This window comes from Oncorhynchus keta, chromosome 20 (genome assembly GCF_023373465.1).
Source record: "Oncorhynchus keta strain PuntledgeMale-10-30-2019 chromosome 20, Oket_V2, whole genome shotgun sequence".
NCBI lineage: Eukaryota > Metazoa > Chordata > Actinopteri > Salmoniformes > Salmonidae > Oncorhynchus > Oncorhynchus keta.
In genome coordinates, this window is record NC_068440.1 from 9,796,669 (window position 1) to 9,811,764 (window position 15,096).

At 41.2% G+C, this 15,096-nt stretch overlaps 1 protein-coding gene across 1 annotated transcript in view; it reads right to left on the reverse strand.

The window, feature by feature from the left end:
* Nucleotides 1-15,096, reverse strand: part of LOC118399347 (collagen alpha-1(XIV) chain) — an 83,713-nt gene that overhangs the window by 27,570 nt on the left and 41,047 nt on the right. Inside the window, 13 exon segments of the mRNA XM_035795356.2 lie at nucleotides 91-233; nucleotides 884-1,022; nucleotides 1,418-1,456; nucleotides 1,552-1,716; nucleotides 1,858-2,001; nucleotides 2,678-2,801; nucleotides 3,003-3,142; nucleotides 6,381-6,455; nucleotides 7,453-7,599; nucleotides 9,601-9,717; nucleotides 11,493-11,642; nucleotides 12,555-12,677; nucleotides 13,662-13,791. Of these exon segments, the coding sequence (XP_035651249.2) occupies nucleotides 91-233; nucleotides 884-1,022; nucleotides 1,418-1,456; nucleotides 1,552-1,716; nucleotides 1,858-2,001; nucleotides 2,678-2,801; nucleotides 3,003-3,142; nucleotides 6,381-6,455; nucleotides 7,453-7,599; nucleotides 9,601-9,717; nucleotides 11,493-11,642; nucleotides 12,555-12,677; nucleotides 13,662-13,791 (1,636 nt within the window).

Here is a 15,096-nt window from a genome sequence, read left to right on the forward strand (position 1 = left end):
TGAGCAGAGACACCTGGGGAAATGTCCATTGCTTTGTCTATCTTATGACAGCAACCAAGTCCCAGCCCCGTCCCCCGGCATTCTACTCACTGTCCAGGATGACGCCCACCAGGGGCTCATTGTCCTTGTTGAGGATCTCCCACAATGCAAAGGGCTCTTTGGGGGTTTCAGGCAGCAGGCGGAACAGCATGGTGATGGTGTAATCGGAGGGCAAGCCCTCAGGGTGGATAAACCTGGAGTGGAAAGTTCACAGAACAATAGGCTCTAGTCTGAACGTACTGCAGGTTTTGTTGTACTGTAGCACCTTCACCGAGTTCAACTGTTGTTAAACACATTTTCAAATGCTGTTTCAACTTGCCAGTTAAATTCTTTCAATAGTGTCTTTCAATTCGAAAGAGAGGTTAGGAGCAGGAAGCTATTGTTTCCCCCTCCTGTATTTGGACCACATTTGCTGCATTATAATTTGAGAATGGAACACAAAATGACTATGCTTTGTGTGATGTGGTGTGGGGATTGTTGCAGATAAAGGAGAGGAAATAGACCAGGCAAGGCCAGCTGTCTGTCATTATCACCACCTCTTCATTGTAATAACAGCATTGTTAGGCCACATGACATGAAAAGAGGATTCAATTCATGGGAGTAGGGTTAGTTGTATGCTATAAGGTGATGTTTTTGTTATCATTGGGTAAGTGTTGCCAATACTTAAATACATTGTCATAAAGTTATAATATATATGAAGTGTCATGTACTTGTGTTATGCAACCTGTATCATTGTAGTTCCTGACATTTTGTCACTTTGGACAAGAGCATCTACTAAATTCTACATGATTGATGGAAGATAATGCACTGTAATGCCTTTTAGTTAAGATGCTAGTTTCCATACTTGGTGGGCTGGGCGAGGAGGGAGTTGTTGTGCAGTCGAAAGCAGGGGAAGCTGTTGAAGGTGCCAGGCTCCATGGACACTCCTGATACACGTCCATACAGACCCTCCACCAGGCCAAACATCTCCATCATCCTGAAACCTGCAGCCACAACATAAACAACCGTGAGTCGGTGTAAAAGCAGATATATTCATACACAGTTGTCTACTGATCAGTAAACATAATCTGTTTTATCATGACTTCTCAATACTGGGCTTCTACTTCTTATCATTAAAGATATTCTGACTTACTAGTACACACTACGAAACAGGCCATTTTACGCAGTGTTAATGGTACGGGTTGACACTTCAGAGTCCAGTGTTTGAAATTATCTGTGTCAACTGTACTGTCCCTGTCCAGTTTACAGTGATGTTGTGCATAACAGTCATACTGGGGTCGGAACTAGTCAACGGGTCAGAGAGTAGAGGTCTTGACTGTGCCCTATATGCTAGGAGGCATGAAGAGGTTCTATAAGTAAGCATGCTCCAGTCTCTAACCTGGCAAGGTACTGCCACTCATCGCCACCGAAGGACAAGCTGAAAGACAAAACATTTATGTCACTCCATGGATAAAAATAGACACAATAATATGCCCCTTCCCTGTTTCCAAATAACATGGATGTAGGACTCACTGGCAGTGGCAGCCTCACAAACAAAGGTGACCAGCTTTTCCTCAATTTTCTGGAAGGCGTCTAAATCGTCCACAAAGAAAACGTGTCTCTCGCTGGGCTTGCTGGCGATGCTCACCAGCTCCCCATAGTCCGCATCCGCAAAACCAATGGCAAAGACAATGTACCCTGTGAAGAAGGCAAGCACACATTATTGCCAATTGTGTGTAATGTGCATGCAAATCTAGAACATTTTGGTGGACTAACATATACAGATACTTTTTTTGTACCACCTTCTATTTAATTGAATTCTCGCATACTGTGCATTACCTTCCATCTGCATCTCTTTGGAGACCTTGTTGACATCGTCCTGAGAGCGCCCGTCAGTCAACACCACCACTACTTTGGGGATGCCCCTCCGGATCCCTCCCCCCACTGTGAAGATGGTGTCTTTCACATGCCGGATGGCTAGCCCTACAGTAAGAGAATTAGCAGGAGGGATGAAGGGAGGGGTGGAGAGAGAGAGAGAGAGAGAGAGAGAGGGAGGAGGGGAAGATGAAGAGAGGAATTGCACTCAAAGTGAGATTGACAGCAGGATTTAGCCAGGTTACTTGGTAGAGGATCATGGTTTTGGGTTACCACTATCACTGCAAATGATTCAGCAAAAAATATACAATGTAGTTATTATTCCCACCCCACCTGCAATTATACACATTACACACAAATACAGCAGAATCAAAGGAGAACACAATGCAACAATTATCATTACCAAGCGGACTTCTTTGTTGCACCCGTTTGGAAAAAAGAAAACATTGCTGGATGACTTGGAGAATGCATTATCGCTCCCCTTGGGGTTCCTGGGTTTGGTACTTAGAAACACTGATTAGTGACAGTGTCTCACTGTTCTCCGGAAGCCATGCTTGACAACTCTGGCCTGTCTGATTACAATGACGGATTCTTTTTTGGCAGGTTACAGCTGTCTCAATGGGATTCAGTTATCCTGTTAATTAACTGTTATGGGAGTCCCTTTAGAAATTCTAAGAAAAATCAATGGGGACTTAATGTATGCAGAGTAGTTATATGAAAACTCTTCATTGGTAGGGAGTGAATAAGGTTTGACAAAGGTTTGGCTTTGATAAAGTCTACTTGCCTGTCTTGGTGTTCCCTCCCTTGTAGGAGATGCGGTTAATGGCCTCTAGTAGCCTCTCCTTGTTGTCGTAGGAGTTGAGTTTGAACTCGGTTCTAGCATCGTCACTAAACTGGACAATGGCCACCTGGCAGGAGAAATATACTATGAGTTTAATGAAAACTGGGGCATTGTTCATAAAAGCACAGGTGACACAAGAGTCAAACATAAATGTACCTTCATACATTTTAAGACCATTAATTACAATTTATTGGAGTATTTCACTACAGTACTGTAAATGCTAGCTTCAGGACCTCACCCATTGGTTGATCTAGGTGTCAATATTTACCTGAGTGCCATCTGGTCCAATGGTGTCAAGGGCTCCTGTGGTGCTGTACAGGAAGCGGATGATTTTCAGGAAGCTTTCATCCCCGATGCTCCAGGAGCCATCCACTAGGAACGCCAGGTCTGCCTTGGCTGCCTTGCAAACTGACATGAGAGAAGGAATGAGAGAAAGGAGCGAGAGAGGAGAGAGTGATAGAAGTAGATAAAAGTAGGTGGAGGGAGGGAGGAGGAAGAGGGATAGAGGGATGAGGAGAAATGAGGAAAGAGGGGAGAGGGATGAGGAGTGAGAAAAGGAGAGGAAGAGGGGAGAGAGTGGAAGAGTGAGAGAAAATAATATACAAACAGAGAAAGAGGGAGAGGGAGACTGAACAGGACATTTACATTTACAAGGCAATTAGAACATGCTCTTATCAAGAGCAATTTAAATTCAGTGCCCACAATAAGAGTTCCTACAATAGACAGCATATATAATACAAACTGACAAAGAAAGAGAACAATACACACACACACATACACACTCTAGCCTCAAAAGGCAGCAGTGGAAGAATCACAATGGAGAATAGAGAGAGCTTTCTCATTCTCCACAGGTTACGAGAGAGGAGCTGCGATGATTGGCAATTATCTCAACAACTTCCCTCTCGCATATCAGCGCCAGCCAGGGACAGATTGACCAGTAGAATACCTCATTTCCTGTTGTTTACTGTTCTGCTCTGTCATTTTCAAAGGAACCAAAAATAATAACCAAGTTGCTAGTACGTGGGAAGCAAAGTGAACTAAAAGTAGCGTTTGTTGATGTTTCCTAGGCATACAATGACAATAATAAAACAATAACAATTACAGGCTTGGAAGTTCCAACAGAGGGGACTGAGTTCTCAGTTAACTTTTACAAGACTCATCCCGGGAAAGCTGTGTAGGAAAAAAGAAAACTGCTAAGATTATCGTTCTCTAAAACAGCAAATAAAGTTAAACTTTTACACATTTTCTACAAGTTTTTCTACAAGTATAATAATACATACATGCATGTGTTTGTTGGAGAATTGTAAATATTCTGAGATATACTTGAAACTCAAGACACAAGGTCACACAAGTTCCAGCTTATGGTATTATCTCAGACTAAAAAGCTCATATGTGATCTTTTTGAAAGTCTGAATAGATTTGTGATTATTCTAAAAGCACATTAAACAGCTTTACTATCATTTCAGATGTCTGTAGTCATGACCGTGCAATAGACACTGCATTACATGAACTTGTATTAGATTCACATATTTGTGTCAGGAATCATTTGAGGTTTGAATGTCAGTCAGGGACCGGTTTAAAATTGACCAAGCAACCTGACAGAGTGATTTCCATGGTAACTGCCTGTTCTGAGGGCTCTTTAATTTACTCGAACCTTTCACCAAACAAAATTACAGTGCCTTCAGAAAGTATTCACGCCCCTTAAGTTTTTCCACATTTCCTTGTGTTACAGCGTGAATTTAAAATGGATTCAATTGAGATTGTTTTGTCACTGGCCTACACACAATCACACAATACCCCATAATGTCTAAGTGTCATTTCTTTGTTGTTGTTGACATTTTTTACAAATGAATTACACATGAATAGCGGAAAGGTCTTGAGTCAATAAGTATTCAACCCCTTTGTTACTGCAAGCCTAAATATGTTCAAGAGTAAACATCTGCTTAACAAGTCACGTTACAAGTTCCATGGACTCGGTGTGCAATATTAGTGTTCAACATGATTTTTGAATGACTACCTCATCTCTGTACCCCACACATGCAATTATCTGTAAGGTTCCTCAGTCGAGCAGTGAATTTCAAACACAGATTCAACCACAAAGACCAGGGAGGTTTTCCAATGCACCTATTGGTAGATGGGTAAAAAAAAGAAAGAAAGAAGCAGACATGAAATATCCATTTGAGCATGTTGAAGTTATTAATTACACTTTGGATGGTGTATCAATACACCCAGTCAAAGATACATGCGTCCTTCCTAACTCAGCTGCTAAGAGAGCAAGGAAATCGCTCAGGGATTTCACCTTGAAGCCAATGCTGACTTTAAAACAGTTCCAGAGTTTAATGGCTGTGATAGGAGAAAACTGTGGATGAATCAACAACATTGTAGTTACTCCACAATGCTAACCTAATTGAGTGAAAAGAAGGAAGCCTGTACAGAATAAAGATATTCCAAAACATGCATTCTGTTTGCAACAAGGCGTTAAAGTAATAATGCAAAAAATCTGTCAAAGCAGATTTGGAAAATCTGTCAAAGCAAACTTTTTGTCCTGAATACAAAGTGTTAGGTTTGTGGCAAATCCAATACAACACATTACTGAGAACCACTCTCCATATTTTAAAGCATAGTGGTGGCTGCATCATGTTATGGGTATGCTTGTAATCATTAAGGACTGGGGAGTTTTCAGGATAAAAAAGAAACGGAATGGCGCTAAGCACAGGCAAAATCCTAGAGGTTCAGTCTGCTTTCCACCAGACACTGGGAGATGAATTCACCTTTCAGCTGGACATTAACCTCAAACAAAAGGCCATATCTACACTGGAGCTACTTACCAAGAAGACAGTGAACGTTCCTGAGACCGCTGCGCCACACGGGAAACCGATCAACAACCAATTTGACAGAGTTTGAAGTATTTTGAAAATAATAATGGGCAAATGTTGCACAATCCAGGTGTGGAAAGCTCTTAGAGACTTACCCAGAAAGACTCACAGCTGTAATCACTGCCAAAGGTGATTATAACATGTCTTGACTCTGGGGGTTGAATACTTATGTAATCAAGATATATTCGTTTTTATTTTTCAATTGTTTTTTTCAATGTTAGAAATGTTCTTTCACTTTGACATTCCAGAGTATTCTGTGTAGATTGTTGACAAAACATTACAATTAAATTCCATTTTAATCCCACTTCGTAACACAACAAAATGTGAAAAAAAGTCAAGGGATGTGAATACTTTCTGTAGACCCTGTATGTTATTTAAGGTTCATGCCACTCTAAGTGAGTTGAACAAACATACATAGATAATCTACCATAGGGGATATCTCTACACTATCTATTTGCCGATGGGTGGGGACTTGTGAGCATTTGAGTGCAAAATTGCTGCGCTACATCACCCAGGTAGATGTTCACTATGGACAGTATTATTTCCCCTTACCCCATAAAGGAACATGAAGGGCTTTGAGGCCAAGCCAAAAGCACTATAGCTTACTAAACGCAATACAGACCTAAAGTTTTTCTCTCCAGCAGCCCAACCAAGCATCAGTGTTAACTAGGGGAAACACTGATGACATCGGTACTGGTCTACCAGATAGGAATGGAATGGACCACACTCGGACCAACAGGTATGTGTTTACAACAGGCTTTTTGTCTTACCTTCCTTGGTTGAGGGTATGGTGGGAGGAGGGGTGGTAGTGGGCGGCCTGGTGGGTGCCGGGGTGGGAACAGGGACTGCATGAAAGCAATGACATAAGACACACACAAATCATTATGACATCCTCATTAGTTGTCTATGTCACCTCACCTAACCACATGCTTGGTGAGGCTTTCATTTACAGTACAAATTAAAATGGCTACAGACAGAAGATACCACATTGATAATAGCATCAAATATAATATATATAATCAGTCACATGATAGAAGAATCAGAAGGAATTCCGAGAATAAATCAGAGATGGTAGCTTATTCTTAGCAGCATGCCGAGTTGATGATTAAGTTACCCATATACAGTCATTTGCTAGCTTGATCACTAACAACAGCGGCAGTCAAATTGAAATGAATTTAAACATTTTTTTTCTAGCTCTGGAACCCTGCTGAAACTCGCATATACTTTACCGCCGTAGTTATTCAGCTACATGAAACTGGGAATTACTTTTGATAGCAGCCTGCAAGGCCGCCTGGGGAAACGCAGGGTAATTTAAAAAAGGCCTTTAGCTCTAATCTGCATCAAAACAAAGCTATAAATCAGTGTCTACACTTAGAGTAAAGCAATTCAATGCAAACAAATGCCTGGTGGGTTAGAGAGAGTGCCTTGATTACTGTTGTGGTTGGCCACAGACCGAATCATGATTCATTCCTGGGAGAGGCATTCAAGTGCCTCCCAGGAGGCTAATAATGTCTTGAAAATATTGTATATGTTGTGACTGTCTGTAAGACATGTTGATGTACTGTATGTTTGGTGTGGATAATGTTGTAACGACGTTGCTACAGTCTAGAGGGAATACTTTTTTTGTTTATGTTTTAACTAAAAACTTTGGGGCGCCAAAATAAATCACTTCGGGGTTTGGCCGGCGGACTGCCGGTTGCCGACACTTGAGCTAGACTGTTGAGGTGATGTTGGAACTTATGTCGTCACAACATTGTAAGAATCCTTCCTGAGAATAGTAGCAAGACGGTTGTAGGGCTGTTGTAGAGTGTATACTAAGCAGCAGTTGATGGGGACACCTACAGGTTCTCTCTGTGGTGGTGACTGCAGGCCCCTCTGTGTCCTGGAGTTGGGCGTACACACTGATTTTGTACTGCGTGTTAGCCGTCAGGTCATTGAAGCAGTGCCGGGTGGCTCCTCCTCCCAGCCTTGCCTCCTGTTTATGTCCATCTAAAATGATGACAGAATAACCATCACAATATGCACTGAGTGTACGAAACAGGAAACTGTTGAGCATGAAAAACCCAGCAGCATTGCAGTTCTTCACACAAACCATGTATTAAGACCGGTACCTCTTACACAAACTGTTTGGGGTTATTCAAATATCTGGCAACCCGAGCAGTGGCCTTTCCATGAGTAGAATCTCATTATGAGGTCTCCTGTGGAAGTGGAGGGTTCATTTCTCACCCCAGAATTTTAATTTCGGAACCTTCCCCTTAAGGCCTCAATTTAAGCCAATTTCACTCATACACGAAGGTGGTATTTTCTTTGGGTAATTATATATTTATCTAGCCATCATAAATCCTAATTTGGGCTTAATACCGGCTGATAGATCTAATATTTCAGGAGCTCCCAACGGTAATGCTGCGAAATTGCAATGTGTGAAACGCTACACGATAATAATGATGTTTGGGTCTCAGTGTTAAACTTGATGAATTGCTTGCATTATTTTCCTATTTGGCAGATGATACTCATATTGGGATCAACACAGCACTGATAAGACATTGACATTTTAAATGTTTCATTGCTGAAATATTCCATGCCATCTGTTGCATAAATCCCACTATATGCTAACTGTATATTAGGATAAATTGATCATTGAATGTCATGAATTGTCTAGAATTAGATTAATGCCAGGTTCTTTCATTAATTCAGGATGTATTTTGTTTTATCATATGGACTGGAATACTAAACTCAGCAAAAAAAGAAACGTCCTCTCACTGTCAACTGCGTTTATTTTCAGCAAACTTAACATGTGTAAATATTTGTATGAACATAACAAGATTCCACAACTAAGACATAAACTGAACAAGTTCCACAGACATGTGACTAACAGAAATTGAATAATGTATCCCTGAACAAAGGGGGGGGGTCAAAATCAAAAGTAACATTCAGTATCTGGTGTGGCCACCAGCTGCAATCAGTACTGCAGTGCATCTCCTCCTCATGGACTGCACCAGATTTGCCAGTTCAGTGCACCTGCACACTGACAGTTGGTTGGAAGTCTCACGTCTGTGAGGTGATAATTATGACTTAGAAGATAAAAGGCACTTACAATATTTTCCTGAATATAATTTTTTGCCTCATAATGTTCTGCTTTGTGGCAAATACAGTATCTAGTTAACTACAAGCTGAAACAGAAGTATCTGGAACTTCCCCTGTCAGAGCACATTGAACCAGAAACCCAATTGTTACATTTTTTCAAAAAGTTGCAATGAGGTGCAATTACGGTCATCTGCATAACAAGTATATCTTGGCTAGCCAACGTTCACTTATTTAACCATAGGATATGTAAACGTCAACCAAGCTCGCCTGTTAAAAGCCATGTAGGCCTAATGTATATTATTCGAAACTGAAACCCAAAATATAGCCCCCAGAGTCTGTCCTATTGATGTTATATCTTATGCTTTATACTGTATATAATATAGCATAATTTAACATGGTATATCATAGCATTTTAATATTGTTCAAATGCTATGATATACAAATGACAATCCCCCAGTTCCTTATACAGTTCTGCTGGGGAAGTGTGAAATCCCTGTCGGTATTACAAGTGAATCTTCCTCCCTGCAGGTTTCCGTGTCCCAACCGAGATTCCCTGCCAGGAGCATAATTCCTGACCGGGATCACATGTGGATTCTAGGGGGGAGCTGACAGCCTTATCCACATGGAGACGTGTGGCCGCATGGTAATCACCTCCTTCCACTAGAGTGGCTGTGTCAGTGTGTGGGGAATACCAATGTGGATTTGGTTGCATATAGTGTACTGTACAGTGTACACACAGAAGTAAGGGCATACTGTCAAGGAGAGGGTGTGGATATTGTGCTGCCATGACAAATGACTTGCTTATAGTAAGCTCAATACTGTAAAAAAATGGTTATTGGTTCAAATGGAACAGGGCAAATTGATGTGTGTATGTGTGTATGTGGTTGTGTGGTGCTGGGCACTCACTGAGCAGAGACTCGATGACCACACGGTACAGAGTGGCGTGGCGGTGGGAACTCCACTGGGCACACATGCTGTTCATCCTCACCTGGTAGGTGTTCAGATTGGTCACTCCCAGGTATACTGTGACAGAGAGACAGACATAAAGAAAATATAAAAAAAATAGTGTGAGCAGACCAATCATACTGGAAGCCATTTCACAACAGGCCTAAGACTGAAAAGAATGTCTATGGATCAGTATTCAGTAGATTGTTGTGCTATACTGCAACATAGTGGAATGTAATCTTGTCATCGTGACTTGACTTTAACCAGAGCAGTGATGGTAAATACACCAGTTATACCTGCAGAAGTGACTAAATGATAAAGCCCTGCAATATAAACATATCCTTAACGATAATGAGCAGACATCTATCGTCAGGCAGTGCATCTATCGCCACACAGCATATGTCTCCATTTGGGTTGGACTCTAAACATACGGCGCGAAAGTTATTTGGGGAGTTGAAATATGGTGCCGGTATCTTACTCCTAATGATCAGTAGTACAAATCCATTTATGCAAATGTTGCATGCATTTCTTAATCTCATTCTTGCATGCTGCTATCAATTTGAATATTTCAGTGGGACATACATTTGCAGTTTCATTCCAAAATGCAACATATACATTTTCAGAAATGTTGGTAAATTTATTTTTTAAAGAAATTATGAAACATATTGATGTGTTTTTTTTTCACTATCTATTCAAGGGTTTTTCAATGACAGACATGTATTTGTTTAACATCTGTCACTTGATGGTTAAAATTTCAGAGAGATAAATAATCATGTTTTTTTGCTAAATATTTGCCTCAATCTCAGAGAAATAAGTAGACTGTTACATAATTCTTAACATACATTATAACAATTCATTGACTTTCACAAAGTAACTATACACATAAATGGCTGTAAAACAAGGAGATCTTGAACATGACATTGAGCTATCCCCATGGTTTCTTACTGTAGTGCAGGGTTCATTAACATGCTCACTCTGTGTCAGTCAGGCATCAAACTCCACCCAAGAGACACCCCTATCCTGATTGCTATATCTCTAGCTATGCCCTTCAAATCACGCACTACCCAAGCGTGCTTTACTTAATTATCATGCACAAGGTGAGATCGTAGTTATGTGCAAACGAATGCGAGTCTCTAGTTTCCACTCCCCCTTCCAATCTGATTATCTGGGAGCTGCCAGCCCTAATAAGACAATGATCTCCGTTACAGTGCTGGTTTGCTGACACTGGTACTACATTAGGCACGCCTGCCTGGCCACTTGATATCATTGTGGCGGCTGCAGTCTCCGATGGAGTGAAGCTGTGATACTCAATAATTCGCACTGATTCAATCTCAGACAGCACCAGTTGACCTAGATGTGATCCAAACGATGCTTGCTGGGAAAGTTGGGGATTCAAATTAGAGACGGAGGCAGGTAGCCTAGTGGTTAACAGCGTTGGGGCAGCAACACAAGGAAAGTTGTTAGTTTGAATCCCCGAGCCGACTAGATGAAAAATCTGTTGATGCTCCCTTGAGCAAGGCACTGAACTCCTAAGTAAGTCGCTATGGATAAGAGCGTCTGGAAAATGTAGAGGGGCCAACCTGGAAAGAGGATGATGAATAACGGAAGTGTATTTGACAAACATTGTGCCCCAATCACCTTGACAGTGATCAATGTGACCAGAAAGTGTTTAATAAATAAATTAAGTTTGTTATGCACAAAGGGGATAAGTAAGTAATTATGCAGTCACAGTATACACAGTATCCATTCTGGAGTCCTGCTCTACTTGGAGGTGTTGTGTTGAATAATCGATTAATTAACATATATCCATTCTCGAGTCCCATTCTACCTGGGGCTGCTGATAGTCTACTCACGTGTCCTGGCCTTGCCAGTGAGGGCCTCGCTGGAGCCGGTGGTGTAGGAGGCGATGACCCTGACGCCGTACTCTGTACCGCTCATCAGGTTCAGGATCAGCATGGTGTTCACGTCCTCGCCCACAAAGGTCTCCAGAGCAGGTCCCGGAGCTGTGAAAAAGAGAGGGTTTGGTGTGTGTGTGTGTGTGTGTGTGTGTGAGAAAGAGCTCACATTCACCACCACACATACTACAGCACACTGCTTGCAGATTTCAAAGGCTACTCTCGCCTAAGGAGCATTTAAGATGTTATTGATTTTTTGCAGCTGACTGTGATTGCTAGAATTTCATGAATACCACATTGTATTAAGTGTGAATTGGAGTTTGAGTAGTGGGTTGTCAGTCAGAAAACAGCTTTAGACATCATTGTGTGGAATGTTTTAAACATGTTTTGTGTCAAGGTGATTATTTCCATCTAGCAGATATATAAATAGGGTGGTAGGAATTTCTCTTTTACTAAACATTTCGTGCTTAGAAGGTGATGAACTGACCAGATCACATATGAGTGGGATCACAAGCGTAGGAGGTGGCCCAGAATATCATCCTTTGTAGTTAACACAATATATTGAATGAGGGTTCATGCACTTTCACAACATGTGTTTGTGTGTAGTAGTAGTAGTATTAGTAGTGTTGGCATTAGTAGTAGTAGTGGGAGTTGTAGTAGTATTAGTATCGATATTAATATCAGCAATAGTAATGGTTGTATTAGTATTAGTAGCAGTACTAGTAGTAATTGTAATTAATTGTAATTTGTAGTAGTAGTAGTAGTAGCAGTAGTAGCTGTAAGAGTAGTAGTTGTAGTAGTAGTTGTAAGAGTAGTAGTTGTAAGAGTAGTAGTAGTAGCTGTACCTTTAGTTGTAAGAGTAGTAAGTAGTAGTAGTAGTAGTAGTAGTAGTAGTAGTAGTAGTAGTAGTAGTATGATATATCTGTTTTATATGCAGCATTGATGTGTGTTGTAGGGCTTTTGTGGGTTAGATGGGCTATCTTTTGAAATAAGCAGTACTGTGTGTGTGTGTGTGTGTACCAGAGATGGGTTTGTAGACGACCCTGTAGCCCATAGTTGGGGATGGGGGTGTGTCCCAGGTGATACGGAAGCGGTTGTACCATTCCTCCGACACTCTCAGGTTCCTAGGAGCAGACAGTGGCACTGCAGGATGAATGAAAGAGCAAGGGAAAGAGAGAATGAAATTAGAGATGGATAGAGGGGGGGAAAGTATGGAGACATGAGACAGATAGATATAGAGAAGGAATTTGAGGAAAAAAGAAAGAGAGACAGACAGAGGGATAGAGAGAGATAAAGGCATAGTGCGAGTGAGCGATAGACAGAAAGAGAGAACAGAACACACTCAGAGAAAAGGTACATTTTCATCAAGTACAGTAATGAATTGTAGATGAGAAACTCTGTGTACATATGAGTCACTCAGTCTCCTGTCCTAAAAAGAGAAGCACGTTGGCAGTTCTAAACCCGATACACATCTGATGGGCTTTTAGATGACTAACTTTGAGTCACAGCCTCACAGTGTTGGACTGAATTACAACTGGATTCAGTAGTGTTAGCAGAACTTGTCCAGACCTGTTCCATACAATACAAATCATACACACACACACACAACCAATGTGACACGTCGTTTGAGGGATTAGCCTAATTTTTCATTCTTTCAAGGGGACTGTCATTTTCAGAGCAGGAAAAATAAAAAGCAACTACTCATGTTTGCATTTGAGGAAGAATGTAAATGTGAAATCCATAAAAATGATTTTGCTAAGCTTCTGAAAACCTCCACAGGAGGAATTACCATCTCCTGTCAAATCAACAGTTTATTTAAGCCTACGAGAGCTCCCTGATGTAGAGGTGAAGAGCTTCCATTGGATTATTCAGTATGTGTCAATGATATACAGAGCATGGCTATCTCACCTACGGTGAGGGTTCATGAACTACCTAACTAACTCATTCCCCATGTGCAACACTGGTTGTTTTACCTGCTGGGTCTTTAAAGTTCCATATTCCACATGAAAGAAGAATACAGAAGCACAGAGGCTTCCATTGTGCCGAAGAGAACAGAACACATATCTCAGAGTCCGAGCCTGTCACTAAAATGTCACCACGGAGAGAAGGTCATGCAGACAGACTTACAGGTGCGTCCCATGCGGCTGACACCGGGGCCATCTCCGTCGGTGTAGACCGGGGTGACCGTCACCTTGTACTCCGTGTCAGACAGCAGTGGCTGCAGCAGCAGGCTGTTCTGACCACCGGGGACCATTTTCTAGAACACAGATACACACACAACTGCAAATCACGATACTAGGACGAGGTTCTGGTATTGTCTGGAGTGGAGGCCGGTTAAGGGACATGCTGGGTCGATGTGACTGGTGATTAAATGTACTGGAGTTGTATCAGAGGAACAGATGAAGCTAGTAGGTAGCCTTGCACCAGACATGTCTGTGCTGTCTTTCCAACTCCCAAACTATGGTCATTGTTTGGCATGACATGTAGAGGTGAAGTCTGGGACCAGGCGAGCTAATAGGAGCTCTGTGATGGCTTTGTTTTTAGTGATAACAGAAAGATCAACTGATCTGATTTCTGTTTTCGCATCTTCATGTCCTTACGTCATGTGCAATAACGTGTGATAGTGAGTGAATGAACATGCTGTATTGGAGAAAACCATTCAGCAAATGACTGATTGAATTGAATTATTAAGGCCATGAAACAAAATTGAGCAGACACGAGATTAAGTTAATACTGTATCTAGGATAAACTCTAGTCTAGGACTTTTAGGCAATCAGTGAATGACAAGAAAGAATACCTCCCCCAAATAGTTAAGAACATGTCAGGTCTACACTTGAGCAGAAAACTAGAATTTTAATCATACTGGCTCTGGTTGCGTATGAATCTTTGTATGTACATAATAAACATTAATTAAACTATTATTAATTCATATCCACATCTAATAGCTGACAGGAATATAGATTTAAACAGCAAAGTCATATAGGGGGTACTAACAGACATAGAAATGTACATGAAGTTAGAAATCACAAATAATGCTAAGCTTGCCTTCCTACAAAAGAAAACAAGTATGTTTTTTGGGGTACTTTGCCCCCAATTTATGTATAATTTTAATAATAAATAGACATTGAATTTGAAATGAAGGTATAGACTACCTAGACACTGATATCAGTCAATTTAATTGGGAAATAGTTTTAAAAATATACTTTTAAACTTTCAGGAGTTAGGCTATAGAAGTTAATTGAGTATTGCACAGTGCATAACTCGACATGTGAACACTGTGAATTCGTAATGCAGGCTGTATAATTTCAGAATCACCTAGAATGTTTGTCATTTCTGGACTAAAGCCACTCCTCCTCTTCTCTCTCTCTCTCTCTCTCTCTCTCTCTCTCTCTCTCTCTCTCTCTCTCTCTCTCTCTCTCTCTCTCTCTCTCTCTCTCTCTCTCTCTCTCTCTCTCTCTCTCTCTCTCTCTCTCTCTCTCTCTCTCTCTCTCTCTCTCTCTCTCTCTCTCTCTCTCTCTCTCTCTCTCTCTCTCTCTCTCTCTCTCTCTCTCTCTCTCTCTCT